The sequence below is a fragment of the Crassostrea angulata genome, chromosome 10 (assembly GCF_025612915.1).
Source record: "Crassostrea angulata isolate pt1a10 chromosome 10, ASM2561291v2, whole genome shotgun sequence".
In the NCBI taxonomy this organism is placed as follows: domain Eukaryota; kingdom Metazoa; phylum Mollusca; class Bivalvia; order Ostreida; family Ostreidae; genus Magallana; species Magallana angulata.
Window position 1 is genome coordinate 26563690 of NC_069120.1, and position 18823 is coordinate 26582512.

At 33.0% G+C, this 18823-nt stretch overlaps 2 protein-coding genes across 5 annotated transcripts in view; one reads left to right on the top strand and one right to left on the bottom strand.

The window, feature by feature from the left end:
* Nucleotides 1–10717, bottom strand: part of LOC128167868 (calcium homeostasis endoplasmic reticulum protein-like) — a 39429-nt gene extending 28712 nt beyond the window's left edge. The window contains exons 1-7 of one of the 2 annotated variants that reach the window (XM_052833814.1): nucleotides 10561–10717; nucleotides 8920–9090; nucleotides 8587–8819; nucleotides 5339–5476; nucleotides 3214–3293; nucleotides 1024–1098; nucleotides 313–424 (exon numbers count right to left, since the gene is read on the bottom strand). In XM_052833814.1, coding sequence (XP_052689774.1) covers nucleotides 313–424; nucleotides 1024–1098; nucleotides 3214–3293; nucleotides 5339–5476; nucleotides 8587–8819; nucleotides 8920–9090; nucleotides 10561–10585 — 834 coding nt within the window. In that variant the 5' untranslated portion in view covers nucleotides 10586–10717. Of the gene's footprint in view, nucleotides 1–312; nucleotides 425–1023; nucleotides 1099–3183; nucleotides 3294–5338; nucleotides 5477–8586; nucleotides 8820–8919; nucleotides 9091–10560 lie in introns of both variants that reach the window. The other variant, XM_052833813.1, reaches the window with a different exon arrangement.
* A 65-nt stretch (nucleotides 10718–10782) lies between these two features.
* LOC128167870 (MAP kinase-interacting serine/threonine-protein kinase 1-like) lies at nucleotides 10783–18470 on the top strand. Of its 3 annotated transcripts, none has more exons than XM_052833817.1 (8): nucleotides 10783–10920; nucleotides 12978–13200; nucleotides 14339–14436; nucleotides 14620–14773; nucleotides 15068–15228; nucleotides 15351–15547; nucleotides 15663–15962; nucleotides 16082–18470. In XM_052833817.1, exons 1-8 carry the CDS (start codon nucleotides 10912–10914, stop codon nucleotides 16404–16406), a joined length of 1467 nt encoding a protein of 488 aa, XP_052689777.1. In that variant the 5' UTR covers nucleotides 10783–10911; the 3' UTR covers nucleotides 16407–18470. The 3 variants fall into 3 exon arrangements, with proteins under 3 accessions (XP_052689777.1, XP_052689776.1, XP_052689778.1); XM_052833816.1 differs by lacking the exon at nucleotides 10783–10920 and adding an exon at nucleotides 11211–11438; XM_052833818.1 differs by lacking the exon at nucleotides 10783–10920 and adding an exon at nucleotides 12304–12454.
* Nucleotides 18471–18823: the final 353 nt, after the last annotated feature.

The following is an 18823-nucleotide window of genomic DNA, read 5'->3' on the forward strand; positions in this document are numbered from 1 at the left end:
TTCATAGCAATCTGCCCTGGCGTCTGCTTCATTTACAAAAAGCAGTGCAAACAGATTACAGCCATTAGTCCCTGGCTGACCATTTATTATACACAGCTTAAGGCTATGCATAGTTCAGTAAGCTTCACAGACTTTCATATTTATCACCAAGGTAAAAATATTACCAAGTGTTTTCAAAAGCCACAAACATTTCCCTCCTAAATCCAGTAACCAAATTAAACAAATGTTCGGATATCAAAATATCAAATTACTCTTGTTTTCTGCCCAGAAATATATTGGGGATGGGGGGGGGGGGGGGGGGGGGTTTCTTACCTTATCCAGTTTTTGTCTCTTGTCTTCCTCTATTCCTGCACTGGCTGTACAGAAGATTGGAACAACAACTTTCTCCAAACTTATCCTTAGTTCACTTGCATTTTTCCTCACACTGCAAAAAAAAGATACAGAAATATTTAGTTTCAATGATGCATCAAAATCATAAAATGAATTTCAATATATATTCATATATATATAGTGTTTTATTTAGTTGGTGATTTGGCAAGAAGTCAATGCCAGTAGCAGTTCATAGACATGTTATTTTACATTATTTCCATTAACAGGATAAATAAGGTGGAATATGTTCTTGTTATCACACATGTAAAAACAATTAATGCCCTTGAATCAGTTCTGGTTGAAGTAATCAGATTGACCTTTAACTTGGTTAATGACCTTGACTTGAATCATCTCTCAAAATAGCTCTGAACTTAAGTGACCATTATGGTCACCTAGTATGAAATTTAGGCAGGAAGAGATCAAAAATACGGAGGAAAATCTTTGACCTGAAAGGAATGTCTGACTTGGCAAAGCTACATGTGTGGAGGAAATAGAATTCATTCGAAGAAGACCAATTTCGGATATATTTTGTTCACAACCAAGAAGTTTTCATGCTAATATAAGATTCTATAGAAATATTGAAAAGCTGTTTATTGAATTAAAACAAAGGGAATAGAACTTCTGTAATATAGTCGTGGGTTGATAATCACTCACCAATGGTGTAGGAGATCGTTCATCAAATAAATCAAGTGTAATCGCAACTCAAATACAGCATCCTTCGATGTGATTCTGCACAGAAAAACAAAAAAAAAGATTATCAATTATGGATAAGGAGACTCTCCAACATCCTGTTTATATACTTTGGTATACATAAGGGAGTGCTAAATCTCAGGATTTTTTAAAAAAATACTATTGAAAATGAAATTTATTTCATCCTCAGATATATGTTGCTTTTGATTGTTGAAAAATAAAGAAGAAATGTAAATTTGACTTCACAAAATTTTTCAATTTCTTTTAATGCATTAATTCACTGCTGGGTTAATCACTTTTTGAGGAAACAGACCAGAAAGTACTATGTCCATATATATTTGGAAAAAATATTCATTATGTACATGATAAATCACATTGGTAGTCTATAAATTTTGCATATTTTTAGCAAAAATAACAATTCTGCATAAATTACTCCCAAAACAATGCTCCAACTTATGAACTACAACGTCATTCTATGAACTGTCCTTACTTTAACAACTTTCACAATTTACAAATTACTTATTTACGCCTTTAGGAAAAAATGAAAACAAAAGAGAGAAATATGACTATACAATTCAAATTATACTGCTGACACATATGGGTCAGACATTTTATGATAATATCGCAGCAGAAGTTATAAATTGCAGACCAAAGATTTGATGACTATAATGTATTTACACTTTATTTTTTCAGCCTATCATCCAAATTACATATTCAATAAAACAGATTTAAGTGATCTAATGATCAAGCTTTAAAAAATTCCTTACAACTATATTCTCCATTTATGGTCCATTTATAACCCCCCTCATAACCCCCCCCCCCCTCCCAAAACAATTTATCATAATAAATAATGCTATTAGTGTGCTTATTATAGAGTACTGGTACATTATGTTCGTTAGTAGTCAAACAGTAAATAAATAATTTTATTACACAGAGAAAGAAAAGGGCAGCATTCTTTAATCTGATGTTAAATAAGTGTGAAAAGATGGTAGAAACACAGTACAGCTAGTAAATAAAGAAAATGACCAATCCACATCAATCAACAAAAATAAGTCATGGTGGCTAGGTTTCTTTTTTTTTAATGATAAAATGTTATCTCATGCAAAATGAAGCAGTGCATTGATTAAAGCAGAATCGTCCATCAACATGACATAGACCAACATCGTTTAACATACAGTGAGTTGAATCACCACATTAAAGAATTTTAAGTTAACCGAGAAAAAAAAAAACAAAAACAAAGCAAAGCCAGTATTGCGTTGTGTTAAATATAACTGTATTATGCCCATGATAGAGCAGTATTGAGTTAAAACTGTATTTTGCCCATCAAAGAGTTAAGGACTGAGATTTATTGAGATGAGTTGCAGATTGGATTAGATAAAAAAAAAAAAATCTTATATAAACATATTGCATATCACAAGAAATGTTAACCAAAGATTAAACAACGTGTCTAATTCTGTCCATATAAGTGTTCATGTATGTTTGCTAATTAATTCTATGACCAGAGGATGGTGGTATGAACTTCAAGTAAAAGTACAACCCTAGAATTTACTTGTTAAATGACCTTGACCTTGGATTTTTTTTTGTGTCTAAAAATTCAATATACATTTTTTGTTTGTGATTTTCACCATGGATACTCACAAAATATCATATTTAACAAATAATATATTAACTTTTGGTTAAAATTTTAAGGTGCATTGTCATTCACTGAAAATCACAGTCAGTACCGAATGCTTTCAACCTAAACCTTATTCCACGTATGTCAATATGTTCCGTTATTTTTCAACCGTGTTTAAAATGTTTATACATGTACAGTCAAATTTAAATATCATATGTTTTTAAAAAAAAATATATATATATATATACTGGTACCCATATCTCAACAAATAAGAGCTTACTAGGCATATAAAAAATTTGGAACTGGACAAAGTCTTCTTTCAAAACAAAACACTTTCACAAAGTACTTTTTATTCATAGTAAAAATTTTACGAAAAGAATATATCTTGATGAAATCTTATTAGCATAATAGTATAATCCCCTTACAATTCCTTATGTCATGTGGATGAAGATGTTAGTTATGAATACAACACTACGATGTATGAGACTAGATTTTTGGAAGACACCTACCTATTTGGGCTGACATTGGCTTGTACCAACCTTTTTTGCAAATATTTCGCAACAAGGTCACAGTGTTTTTCTGTAATAGTGCAATGCTGAAATATCCAGCTCTTCCCATTCTAAAAAACAAAAAAGAGAGATATAAAATTTTCAAAGAAAATCTGTCACTTGAGTACTGAAGAGAGAAATGAACAGCTGAGGTGATTACAGCTCTGAAGCAAGAGAGGGTTATTATATCAGGCCTATCTTTGTAATCAGAATTGTTTCCTCGTATTTAGGGTTGATGTGCACTCAGTTCAAAAGACTACATGTAGCTCAGACATCTTGCTTTGTTTCCAAAAACCCTCTTGCACAAAACGGAAGATGTCTTGACAAACATGTCAAGGAAACTTATGGTTGAAACTCTAATACATGTACTTATGGAAAAGTTTGATATTAAAAAAAATTGTGCAAAATTTACAAATTCCAAAAAACTGATGCATAAATACAATATATGTGTCTAAAACTGGTCGGGAAAATAATGAGATATTACTCTGGATCAAAATCACTAATTTTGTTATAAGGACATTTACACCAATAATATATCAAACTTCCTATCCAATCACAGTTAAAGGACGTGAGGTAAAAGAAAACATTATCGGCATTAATTCACTGTTGATCAATTAAGTAATAGTGAACATTTGATTTACATTTCCAGCATATATTTCCCTAACAAAAGTTTATCAACATATCAATACATGTATCAAATCAAAATACATTATACTTCAGCTATAGCTACTACATCAATAATCCTTAATAGATCAACCTCTTTCAAAAAAATATTAATAAGCTTACAATGCATTTAAAAATTTCATAACTTGCTTCTTTATAAATTTCCATTTTGATGAACTTGAGCCATTTCTTTAGAAAAAAAACAATTTAAGCTTGATTCTTTCATAAAGAGATAATCTTTGAAACCAACAAACTTGCACACAGCTTTCATCTTGTTTTCCCACTAGCAGTGAAATTGTGATGAAAAGGACAACAATTCTTTTGGCTTTAAAACATTCATATCAAACTTGAAAATTCTGTTTTTCAAATATTTTCATTTTCAAAGTATTTTCTCAACTCTTTGCTGTACTCTGTCACCTATATCAAATTAATCTCCTTATCTCTGCTGCTAATGCTACAAACAAAACAAGCCTGGGAAAAAAAAACAACATCAAATTAGTTATAACACGTCTCCTCCTTCTTTCATGGCCATCTGCCCTTACAGTAAATCAGTAGGCAGAGGGAAAAATCAATCTCCCCCATAAAGAATAAATAAACCTGGGCCATCACCGACCTTCACCTTGGACACCAAAAAAAAGGCCAGAGGTTTTGTGCTTTATGGACTTGTTGACAAAATAGGACTGAATTTATGGGGCTCGTTCGTGGTCAGCGCTTAATGACTTTATACTTGCCACTAGTTGTTCCTGATCATCATGTAATAGACAACACCTACACTACTCCCGGAAGTCAAAATACTTAGACAGCAAGTGCCAATAAAAAGGACACCTCTTTCACCTTTTTTTGGCTTCATTAAACAAGCGTTTTGTCCATCTAAGGAAAATCTTGATGAACAAGCATTAGCACATGCAAGCACTTTTGGAGCTTTTTATTTCTTTTGTTCACAAAAAAAGTCATGACTTTCAAATTGTTAACATTGTTTATCAATGCGTATCAAATAATTTTCCTATTCTGTTAGAACTATTAAACTCTTTGTCAATGAAATGATTAGACCATGTCTTTTTTTTCTCCTTGATTTATTAACTTTACATCTGTTTCTCTGTAAGCCATCATAATTACACCATTATAACTTGTAACCTGTCATATTTATTTCAAAACCTTTCATAAAACTAACCAGAAACAATTCTCTTTCCTGAAACATGTCTGTGCTCGGCAAATCGGATAATTCACCAAAAGCCGATATCTCAATTCAAACGTTTGACCTTTAGCATTGACCTCTTGCAAGATCTCGACCCATTGACAAAAGTTTGAACTTTCGCGTCAATTCTTTTAACAGAAATCTTCTATCCAATACAATCAATGCAAGATGACACAGAAGTATTGATGAATCTGATCAAACCGAGGAGATTGGAGAAAAAAAAGGGAGTGCAGAGAAAGGCGAGCCGCAGTACTTTACCAGAATGGCGTCCTTGGTACAGGAGTCAATGATTGGTTGGACTGTACCATTTAAATCCTCCATGTTGACATCGCATTCTGCTGCCAGTTTCTCCAGCTGCTCGTTTCTTGATTTCACAATGGCCTCTTCTATCTGAATCTGGTTTTTTTTTCAAAGAAAAAAAAATTAGATGTTTACAATACATATGATAGACTATACATAATTAATTCTACCATGACTACACTGTAAAGGCCACTTTTAACATTGCGAAAGAAAATTTCAAAAGGTTTGTGAAAACTACATCTTATTTTATGCTCCTCATATATACACATTTTTTTTTTTTTTTACTGAAAAACGCTTGCTTATTTATTCACTTTTAATCAACTTTTCACTTATAGTGATAAATTGTGAAACAAACATGATAAAGTTGCAAATTAAAGTTAGTTTACTACCGGTATATATAGAAAAATCTTTATAAACAATACATAGAGCACTTTTTTAACATCATTTTGCATCTAAATATGGGCACATTTAAATCATTTCTCTACATGCATAACAGATCATATTAATCAAATAAGGAAGATCTAAAGTTTTTTGGCTCATATCATCCAAAAAAAAAGCGCTAATTATGAATACAGTACTAAAAATGTTTTGTTTTACTATCTCTTTGGGGTGGAATGGGAGTCAAATAATTTGCCATAGGCACACAATTATAAATAAATTCGAAACTGTAATGGCACTGAGCTACCACTGCTTGGCTGATATTCAATAGGACAGAGGCCTTATTTTTAGGGTAAACTGGGCTTATCACAGCATCATGCACTGCTCTTCGGGTAACCATGGTCCTTCACCTGGAACATGCTGATAAATCTTCCACAATCCCCTCAAAGAGGATCATGGGAGAGCAGGACAATGGACTAGCTCTTGCTAATTGTCAAATGGTCCAAAAGTACAATGGTTTGTATCCACTATGAAGTTTTCATTACTTGAAGTACTTTTGATTTAGATATTGTTAATGTTTATTATTTGCACTGAAGAAGATAGATCAACTTGTAAACCTGGATGTGTTGAATACCAGTTTTACTTTGCCTGTTTGCCTGTTTATATTACTTTGAAGTTCAAGAAATGATTGAGGAGCATTACTATAGTAATATGTTTATAATCTTCAGCATTAGCAAAATTGAAACGTCATTACTTTATACTAAAGACGGAAGAAACATATCAAAAGAAAGTAAATTAAGTACTGTGTATATTGTATTATTGTGAAATATCATTTACTCAGATGCTTAATTTCATTTTTCATCAGGTTTTATATTAATTCTATATTTGCAAAGATGCCATAAACATTAATTTTCTTTTTCGTATGACTTAATGATTACAAAAAACCACCCAATATAATTAACGAGAATTTATGCCATTATATGCACATTATGTAATCTTTGTAGGAAAATCTGTGCATGGTAGCAATGGTACCTGTCCATATCAGCCAACAAATGATAGATTTCTTTTACCATACTTTTTTGTTAAAACAAAAACAAGCAAACAAAACTGGCATTGCATAGACAAATGCCGCAATTAAGACAAGAGTGCTCATCTCTTATAGACTTATAGGCACATGTATCTGACATCCATAGATTTTACACATATAGATATGGCTAATTAAGGTGTTAATAAGAAATATCCGCTCAATTGCTGGCAATGTGACCAAGTTTATGAACTACGTACATGATGCCAATTTGGGCAGTGAGATCTGCAATGTGCAAGCCACACATGCTCAAATTAATTTAGGAATGCTCGTTTTATTGGCAGACAGTGGCCAGTTTATGATCAAGTTTGTTGTTTCTCGTTAGGATGTGACACGCTAAACAGCATTTGCAGGACGTTGTTTTCAGTATACTGTTTATGTCAGTTTACGTTCCAACAAGTTAGCCGTTAATTTCCACCAACTAGTATTGCGTCTGTAATTATCATAAAAAATAAATAACATTGATTGCCATTTGCCCTACTCAAACTAATGTTTTTCAATAAATTTGTCAGGTGTCTTCCGATCATGTCAAACATCCTTGAAGTTCTCTTCGATGGAATTCATTAGCATTCATCTGAGAGATTTCAGAAAATATTGTGTTGAATATGAATAACTTAATGCAATGGTAAAGCCAGAAGATAAATTGTTTACTTTGACAATTAGTATTTACAAGAGGATCAATGCTGCTCCCTCCTTTCTATCTAATTTATGGCCCTTCATTACCACTTGGTGCTGTACATGCACTTTTCGTTTAATTTATTTACAGAAAACAAAATAAAATATTTAATTTATGCAATGATATTTAGCAAATAACATGTTATATCACGGAGCATATGGAATTATATACATGTGCTGCAAAACAATTGCACAATTTTGTAAATCACATTTGAAAATGGGAATTAATGCAAAATGTATAGTTTTTTTTAGAATATGCATATAAATTAAGGTATAGTTTTACCTTACAGTAGTTAAAATAGTAGATAAGATTTCATTTATGTTAATACAGTTCTTAATCTCTCTACCTATTTGTCATGAACTTGGTATTCAGATAAGTACATTTGTTACCTTTAGTTTCATGCAATAACCTTAACCTTGTCATGAAAATTGTAAAATTTCTTAATTTTTGAATTTTTCTTAAACAGTAAACTATAATGAAATTCATCATTGAATCGATTGACGTAATAATGTAAAATTGGTCACCAAATGGATTTTGCGACAAAAGCAAACATGTTTATACTTAACAGAACAGAAAAAAAACCATTTATTGTGCAACAGAATCACTATATTTATAATGAATTCAATCTACGAATATTTGACCACAATGCATGGTGTTAGGAAGTACTTCAATCGGTAATCTTATCATCAATATATCAAATATGAAAAACATGAAACAAGCCGTTTAAACAAAGGATCTGTTTTTCATGATAGAGGGTGTGAGATCTATATCCGATTTCTTTTTTACTTCTCAACACTCAAAAAAGAAAATTCACCGGATATTAAACCCATAATAATCATGATGTTATTAAATAAAACACTTTCAATGGATTACCATATCAAAAATTGGTTCAGTGTTTGAAAATAACTACTGTCTAAAACAATACAATCAATAATATTATCAAATAGAACAAGATCATCTGTATCATATAAAAGTGGAGAGCTAAAAAAAACCACTCATACCTCTAGGATGAGAATTAAATGCAGGGAATTATGATCTCAGGACCCACTCAGGTACGTTTATGCTTACCTGTTGTTGCTGAATCAGGCTTTGATATTGTGCTGCAAGGTTCTGTTCACTTTGTTTAATTTGTTGCTCCATCATTGCCTGGTGCTGTGCAATTTGTTGCTGGAGGTTCTGAACCTGCTGATTAGGTTGCTGAGGTTGCTGCCATGGTGGTGCTGTTGGAAGTGGCTGTTGTGTCATAACTTGCTGCACCATTTGTTGCCGTTGCATCATTTGTTGTTGTTGTTTTTTAGCAACTTAAAATAAAAAAACTCTCCATTTTTAAACCATTCCATTTATAAATGTGAAAAAATGTCAACTTTTCTCATTACTAAGAAAATATACCAATTAATTTACCTGCTTGTTCTGTTGTTACTTTATACTGATAATAATTGAAGAATTCTCCACCAAAGAGAAATGAAAACTTGGGATTGTCTTTTTGTTTTTGTTTTGTCATATGTTCAAACTCTGGTCCATTTCTGGCAACAAACTGGGCCAATTTATCAATGATATTCTTCAAGTCATGATCTGATGAGAAAAAAAAAATTGTAAATTAGATGAGGTTGGAGCAATACTTAAGATCTAAATTTTCAAATTCAGAAGTTAATTGCTGTCTCTCTAAATGATATGCTATACTGAATATTTTTAATAAATTCTTATCAATCTTAAAGGCATTCTTTGTGATTTTTCAGTCTAAATACACGTATCATGTTAACTCTCTCAACATGAATTTTCCAACATAGATCTATATCTTATGCTAAAATCACATTTAAGAATATCTATACATAAAGAAAGAATAATTTTACCGTGACCAGGCTATGCTCAGGTCATAGTACGAATTTGTCGCATATACTTGCAATGTAGCAGCCGTGAAGTGGATCTGCTTCGCATTGATTTTAATTTTGTTAAAAATAATTTGCACGGAAAAACACATTTTTACATGTTACAAACCTTTTTAAACATGTATATGTAGTTAAGTCCACAAAATATCCTTAAATGGATCGTATCAAGGCATTTTGTTAATTAATATACACATTGGAATTTTCCTGCCATTTTGCCAGAAATTGCTCTCCGAATGTCTCCGATTTTATCATTATTGGTTAGCGAATTTTCAAAGGTGATGTAAAAAGTGGCAGTCATTTCATTGCAAAAACAGTTAATGTGGTAAAATGGGATCATAAAAGAGCAACATTGTAGGTATTTGAGACCAATCATATGAAAATTTTGGTGATATAAAATGTGATACTTTATTCATTTGCTCCAAAGCAAGTATAGGGGACGAATTCTAATGTTAAACCAGGTCCGTAGGACATACAATGTGCAATTTTAACAATTGAAAATTCCATCTACTATATATCATACACCAAATGCAAAGGCTTTAATTAAAGCAGAATAGTTTACTTTACAACAATATTCTAAATATCTAAAAAAAATGCTCTGTATCAATGAGAAAAATGCGAAATAAGCTCTACAAATTAACATATACTAATAATAGGTATGATGTTAAATCCAAAAAAAAAAAAAAATCACCAATCAATAAATGAAAACTACATATATATCCATGAAAATCTTAAAGTTCAAACATTAATTGGACTGTCTATATATGTGATGGCTATACTACAGTTATAAACCTCCAAACCACTTGCCTCTTTTTTTCTTCATGCAATTTCAAAATAGTAGGGATATGTAGGAATGGAATTTGCATTAGATCAGATGAAATAAATGGTAACTTAGGAAAGCATGAGAAAATGTGAAATGCTAAAATGTCTTAAAAACATGACTTCTCCTAAAATATATTTACAATCACATTTTTCATATTTCTAAGTATTAAAACTTAAATCAGTAAATGTGACAAAGCAATACATTTTCTACTGTATGTCGACACACTGGTATCCGTAGCTCCTGGTTGCTAGTGCCTATTAAGCACTGCACACTCATTATCTATACATGAAACCCTACTAAATAGACATAATTCATAAACAGTTGCAAAAAGCATACCTTCTGGTGGCTTGGGGAGATCCATCCTCACTCAAAATTGGTAAATCAATGTCATTGTAGCTGTTCTTAAACACGTGTACAAAGCTTATAATCTCAAGCGTTTAAAAGATCAAAACGAGTTTTACAATGTTCAAATACACAAAAAAAAAATCATCATCCCTATTGCATTTTACATTTCAAAAAATCATTAGTATTGATTGATAAAACTTTTGTAAATACGATAGGCGAGACCCATCTAAATACGATTTCGCGGAAAACGGAAAACCCCGAAGTGCAATGTTGTGAAAAAAATGGTGGATTTCGCGGGAGAACATCTAGAAACGTCGCACATGAAAATAACTAAATTGCACAATGAAGGAAGTAAGTAATGTTGTTTTAAGCCTCTCAAATAGTTTTATTTTGTATTTCTTATCACATTTTTAATTTCATAATGAAGAAACAATGCAAGAATTTTGCATATAGTGATTTGTTTTTATTTATATCCATGACCTTCATGGTGTGCTAAGACATGGCGGATGTAAACAATCGTACGAACCTGTAACTTACTACGTCATCGGTGTTGGCTGATCGATTGGGCCACTCTCATGTGACTCAGCCACTCATCGGAGAGGCCACGTAGTCTGGATATAAATAGCTTGAGGTAGTCGAACGATCTTCAGTTGAATGTTGGTAGTCGGATAGGTAGTATGTACGAGTGATAACATCGGAAATAGGGTCTATTGACCTTACAGAAATTAGACAAGGGTCTATAAAAGTTTTTTGGATAGCGGTCTCATATCGAAGACATTTTTAAGGCAGCCATATAAGTGTGCAATATTTTTTAATTTGGATTTTGTGATACCAACCCAAACACCTCAATGCCTGGAATAATGATTGACGTAAGTAAAGCTACAGTGTTGTTTATACCTTGCAAACAAAGAAATTGGTCCGAGGGGTTTATTAATTGAAAGCATTTGTAGTGTCACAAATCAGAATTGATAAGTCGATAGCTTGTTAATTTAGTGATTTAAAATATACAGTGTTAGGGTTGATGATTGTAAACAAAGCAAATTCCTCTCGAAATGTCAGTTTGCCACACCTTGCATTAGGCAGTTATAGGACCGTAGTAGATTCCCATTGTATTTACTATTGGTGACAGTCAAGTGTCGTGTTTAAGAATTGATAGACATAAGCTTTGTCATTGTTTTCAGGAATCAGCTTCTTTATATATACTGTAAATAAGATTTATATGATATTTATTTACAAAAAAATAATTATTATTTTATATATTTTTATTTTAAATTAGTTAATTTTGGTTAAAATTTAAGATTTCAGCCTTTCAAGAAAAAAAAACTACACTACCTTAATTATTGATATTAAACAGATTTCTGAAAAATTGAAGAAATTTTTAAAAATGTACAGTACATCGTTTGGTGGTGAAATTGATTAGATTTTCAGAATAATTAATAAGTTTTGTTTATTGAATTAACTGATTTATATACACAGTATTATGTCCTGAACATGAAACTGGCAAATTTCCAAACCCACACAAAGAAATGTATCGCACAAAAGTAAATAAGTAAAGCAATCTTGGGTTAGAAGGAGTTTATAAACAGAACTAGGATATTTAAATGGAACCAATCTGACGTGTGTTTAGTGGGTTATTGATATGTAAATGAAAAGGTGGAATCATCCAGAAATTACCCTAGGTGCTATAAATAGTTACCAATTGCCAATGCATGATGCAACCTGAGTATCATACATACTGTGGGTGTATACCTCTATATAAATCTGCAGGTTTTGTGAATCCTTCTCTTTCTGAGAATTCGGTAGAACTAAGAGTTGTCTCAAGCCATTCTTGCAATGTGGAGGAAATTACATTCAGATTTAGATTGTGCCATAGTTTTAGAAACCAGTAAGTAAATGAAATTAGTATACAAATTAAAATTAAAATAATTTTGAAAGGGGAAAATTATTTAGAAGTAAATTAATTCTTAATCTTACCCAAGATTTTGTTGTTCCCTAACTGAATTTTAGCAACATGTCGGTCAGGATGATTTGACAATTATGAAGTGAAGGAACATTGCTCTTTACAATGATTAATTAAGTGTTAAAGGATAAAAATTGATTTGTATACCTTGAAGTGAGTAAAAGTGATTTAAAGCACAGGTGTATCAACATTGGAGTAATTATATACCTGCTGTGCTGTCAGTACCCAGACTAAGAGTCAGGCCTATTGGGGCTTAATTGGTGATTTGAGGCAGAGTAATTTTAACACATAGAGATCCCAGGACTAATTGTTTGTTCAGAAGTGGTTTGAGCTATGTAAATTAGAGTCAGTATAAAAAGGGGGGGTTGACTAGTGAAATCTGCCAGTCTGTGCCCTGCACTACTCTGACAAAACGTCACCCTGAACCATGCCTTCTTCTTCTGTTCAGGTGGAATCTCAGTATTGCCCCTCCCCGAGACGACCCAACAGCCTGGAATTGACCAGCTGCTTGACCCTGGAAATGGACAACGACCTGGAGAATAACAACAATTCCATCAACAACAACAACAACAATGAAGACAACAGCAGTCCCTTCAACAGAAATCACAACTCGTCTCGGAACAAAAAGAAAAGGAGAAAGGCAGCTGACATTCCAGAAAAACAGTTTAATGGTAAGTGGTCAGTATTGAGTGTATAAGGAGTATAAATGTAGCAAATTATTGGTAATATATATTTTTTGAATTCTACGAATAGCCAAGGGTTTGGGGATTTACATCTTATCGAAAGTGGAAGCAATTAAAAAACCCAAGATTTATTTTTAGAATTACATCATCTTGATATCGTCAGATAATTTTGTGTCTAAAAATAGATTAAAATCCATTACTTCCTATTTCAATTGCCAATAACTGAAATTTTTAAAGTGACTTTCCAGGTTTGACCTATAGGATATATTGATTGAGCATTTATATGTATATAGGATGTAAGAAATGTAGGTCATTGTAGTGATGTGTCAAAGCCGCGTGACTTTTTCCTGTCAATAAAGCTACGAATAATTGCTGGCAGCATCTGGTAGGAATGAATCATGCTTCATTTCTGGGTTCTTAGCTTTTTTTTCCCTCTAGATAACCCATAAAAAAAGAAAGAAAAGCATGATGCCAGAGATACACTGGCACTTCAGTACAGTCTGAAAATCTGTTATGAGTTAGGAATGCACATAGGGATGGGACGATCCACCGATGCACCGGTGCATCGCGGTATTTATTTTGACGATATTTGGATCGATACATTTACCATTAATACAACGATACCTTACCGAACTTTTTTTATTTTTCAAAAATATCCGAGCTTCATATATCAGCTATTTTTAGTCCGCGCGCCTAATATGAAAGTACAAAGATGGCGGAAAACCTCGTAAAGTTGTCAAAACTGTTAGGAAGCAAAATATGGAGTGTGGAAAACTTTTGGAGTACTTGTTTATGAAAAACTAGTGTACACGAGACTAAAGTTATTTGTAATTTGTGCAACGCTCATTATGAATATAACAAAATAACTTTGGACATGCGGTAATACATCGGCAGGTTGAATAAATTTTAAACTTTTATTCATGTTTTCATTTAATTGCAATGTATCGTGATATGTATCGTATCGCATCTCATGTATCGTGATATGTACCGAATCGGCTCAGTACAGTATCGTCCCAGCCCTAAATGCACATGAATGTATATTGCCTACAAACATATGCAATAAGTCTTAAAAATTGTGAAAATAGATGGGAGTAGCATCAATGTTGGTTTTTTTTTATCATTCCAGACCTTTATAGACCAACAGGAGAAATGCTTGGGAATGGATCGTATGCTTCTGTTCAAACTTACAAAAATAACCATAGCAACAAGGAGTATGCAGTAAAGGTGATTATTGATTGATTCATTATTACGAATTTGATAACTTAAAAATTCTCAAAGTATAATTTGTTCTTTTTTTTTTTTTTTTATTTATTAAATTGCCAATTTCTTTACTTAAATAATTATTCCTAAACAGCCTGTTATATTTTATTTGAAAATTTTAATTATTTATAATTAAATTTTACACAGATAATTGAAAAGAATAATGGAAGATCTAGGAGCAAAGTTTTCAAAGAAATTGAGATATTCCATTTGTGCCAAGGACATGAGAACATCTTGCAGCTTTATGAGTATTTTGAAGAGTCGGAGCGGTTCTACCTTGTGTTTGATAAAATGCAAGGAGGTAAGAAAAATTCTGCACATCTCTGTTTAAATTAAATCAGCTGATGGTTAACCACAGTGCTGAAATCACAACTCTGTACAAAAGGCTTTAGATCCCGTTTGTTGATAATAATATGAAGAAAAAAACTAGGCCAGTGGTGTTTACTCTGTGCTTGAGGTCAGGCAGGTGCTTTGTTTGTGTTTACCTCGGGACATTTAAATTTATGTAAATGAGCACTGCTGTGCCCCTCTTTTTCGACTGCTTGGATGATCAACAGAGACATAAAGGATTAAGAATTTTTTCTATCAATTTCAGGTACCCTTCTTGCTAACATCGAAAGGCGAGGTCACTTGACTGAGAGAGAAGCAAGTTTAGTGGTTCGTGACATAGCCAGAGCTTTAGATTTTCTTCACCGTAAAGGAATTGCCCATAGGGATTTAAAACCTGAAAATATTTTGTGCGAGAAAACAGATGAGGTAAATATTTCAAACATATATGTTGCATTGAATCTCGTGAGAAATAGCTCTTTGCTGAAAAATGTTGCAAATGCTATGTTATGGGGTTTTTTTCTCATGAAAAAGTGTAATTTTATCTTTAGGTGGTTCCAATTCGAATCTGTGACTTTGACCTTGCCAGTGGTGTTCCGGTCAGTCAGAATGACAACTGCACCACCCCTGAATTACTCACCCCAGTTGGTTCTGCTGAGTACATGGCACCTGAGGTTGTGGACGCCTGGGTCGGAGAGTCGTTCAAGTACGACAAAAAATGTGATCTGTGGAGTCTTGGAACCATACTGTAAGTATCACTGATGTGATAATAAGTACAAAATAGAAAACGTCAGTCTTTACATCAACACCTTTACCAGTGTTTTATAACTGATTACTGATGAGTTTTCTGTATGGTGTTGTAGGTACATCATGCTTTGTGGATACCCGCCTTTCTACGGTCAGTGTGGAGAGGACTGTGGGTGGGAGAAGGGAGAGCCATGCCAGGACTGTCAGGACAGCCTCTTCACCAGAATCCAAGAGGGCATCTTTGACTTTCCTGATAATGAGTGGTTCAACATCTCACCAGACGCTAAGGATTTGATCCAGAAACTCCTGGTGAGGGACCCCAGAAAGAGGCTCTCTGCTGTGGAGGTTCTTCACCACCCCTGGGTGCAGACATCTCCAGCTCCCACTCCGCTGGCAACACCAAGAGTACTCACCAGGTTGGTATTATTGTATTGTCAGAAATCTAGTTGTCTACTTGTCTTTTTGTTATAACATTCACTGGAGATAAACTGGTTAGATAAGTGTGACTAATGACTGTATTGTGTCATGTTTACAGGAACAACAGCACAAAAGACTTGGAGTGCTATGCCAGCGAAGTAATATCCATGAACCGCATGATGCAGCAACACTTGCTCATTTCCGAGCCAACTTCATTCTTCATTGGCAACCGCGACGAAGACTTGTTGGAGGAGTTGTTAGAGGAAACAGACTCTGGGGATGATCTCTTTATGCCCTCCATAAAACTCTCTCCTCCCTGCTCAGGACTTGCCAAGAGACGCACCTGTACAACCCTGAGGAACTTGAACACCTCGGGAGAGCAGAGTGACGGTGTTGACTCGCTTCCAAGTTCACATTCCTCCACCTTTGGTGTGAGCGTGTAGTCATTTCATCATTTCCATTCTAGCATTTCTTGCTTAGAAAATATTCAGGGATCTTGTGTGTATATTGATTCAGAGTATATATAGCTACATTTAAAAACAATTTTCTGAAAAAAGATATCCAAATGTCTTTCAAGTCTTTATAGGAAAAAAAAAATTTGAGACATATTGTCTTCATTGTGAGAGAGGGGAAAGATTCACGAAAGTTTTGAAAAAACAAATAGATGAGTGCTCTTAAAGAACATTAAGCAATCAAAGAAATCAATGTTCATGTGTCTATGTGATGTGTAAATGTGTATGATTGAAAATGAAAAAAGATAGGTGTGATGAGTACTTGATGGTTGTGAAAATGAGATTAGTATTTTTTCAAATGCATTTCTGTTCAGAAATGTTCTCATTGTTATATTTTTTAATTGTCCATGTGTTCGATTTTATCTGTTTTAAATGTTTCCATTTGTATTTTTTACAATTGTTTCATAGAATTGAATTCAAATTGAGCCAGTCTTGATATTAGGACAGAGCAATTGTGTAAATAATCGATCGATGATTTCCAAAATTTCTTCGACAGTTTTGTTGAAGATGCATTCTACATGTGTACTTTGATAACTTTTAAAAACCGGTAATTTGCTCTCTTTCTCAGATATGAACAAAACCATTTCGCATTTTTGATACCAATACACTCTTAGCAATTTAAAAAAATTTTTTTCGTCAAAAATGTGAAACTTAAGTTTTGTGTTTTGTAACAGTGCCATTTTAACATGAAAAGAGAGAGAGAGAGAGAAGGAGAGAAATATATACAAGCTAGAGGCAAGACACAATGTCTAGGAAGCTATGGCCTGAAAAAGTTGAAATCCGTTGTTGTTATACAATATATTACCTCTTGTCCTTGTCCATGTGTGCTAAAAAAAAGAAGTCAAAAAGGGAATTCCTGAATGGCAACAGGATTTCCATGTGATAACTCATTGTGCAACTGTGATGTTTAAAACTGAGAAATTGATGTTTGAAAACAGCCTTATATTTGAGCTTGTTGTTGCCAATCTTTGTTAAAACAAATGCATTTTATTATGCGAGCTTGTTATATTTGTTCTAGTTATAAAAAATATTTCGAAACAGGAACATTTGTTTTATCATAGAAATTATTTTTTTCACTTTTAAACTTCATTGGGTTATAAATCATGTTAAGATGGGTAGGGGGTGCTAGTACTTAGTACAAAATACTACTTGAAAAAAAAATAGTTAAAAAAAAAATTGGGTGACGACACAATCTGGTATAGTGTCAAAGGTATGGAATTGGAATTTAGACCATCTATTATGATGAGTTAATTTGGCATGATAAGATCTGGAATAACATATCCTCTTTTTAGCCATATTCCTCGTTCATGCAAGCCATGGATCTCAAAATGTGGTTATTGTTTGAAGACTTGCATGAAGTTGTAGGATATGGCCTATTTTGAATGCTGAACGGGTTTTATATTATGTACGCAGATTATGAAAAGTGCTACTGAGCTTGGATCAGAGCCAATGACAAACAAAACACTTTGTGCCACACATGAAAGGAAGTCTGTTCTGTGCTATATTTTTTGTGATTTCAAATCATTCTGTCCAATAATAATTTCCAAAGGAAATGTGTTGACGAAATTTTTTTTTTATTGCAATGCTCAAACAAATATGTGTTCTGCTAACCATTCCATACTCAATTGTATGTGTTAATCATTAATTTTGGAATTAAGACAAATCAAAAGATTGTTTTTAATATTTATGAGAAATAAATGTTGGGGGTGCTTTTTTTTATCAAAGAATATTAAAATTGTTAAAAAAGTTTTCTTTTTTTAAAAGTTTTTACAGAAATTTTAATTAGAAAACTATTCAAATGGCTTCGCTTACAGAGTATTACGGTGAAGAATCTTTGTGAAATGATAATTGCTTGTTCTGTTTTGAGTTTTTATGAAGCCAAGGTTGTAGTTGGGGTTGTTTGCTCAACCAGAAATGTCGACCAACTGAAGCTTCATTGAATGACTTGTAAAACTCAGTCATGATGCATTTCAAAATAAAAGGAATAAAATTTTACACATTTGTTGGTTTTAAAATGTGAAGGTAATTGCTTTTTGTCCAGGTCATGTGACAGTAGCAATGATACAAATTGTTCCATTGAATGCTGGAGAACAATCGACATAAACTGTACTGGAGGACTTAAAAAAATTGGAAATTTGCCAGACATACATGATATATAGCCAAACAATGTAGTTCAAAAAGTTCATACATTTTTGAAACAGCAGCTTTTCTGTTCTTAATGATACATAAATACCGATAAGTTTTCAGTAAAATAAGGTTTTACTTGCAATAAAGCAAAAAAGAATGTTGTAACAGTCTCATTGACCCAACACACACCCTTTGTATATGGAGATCATGCAAGTTATTAC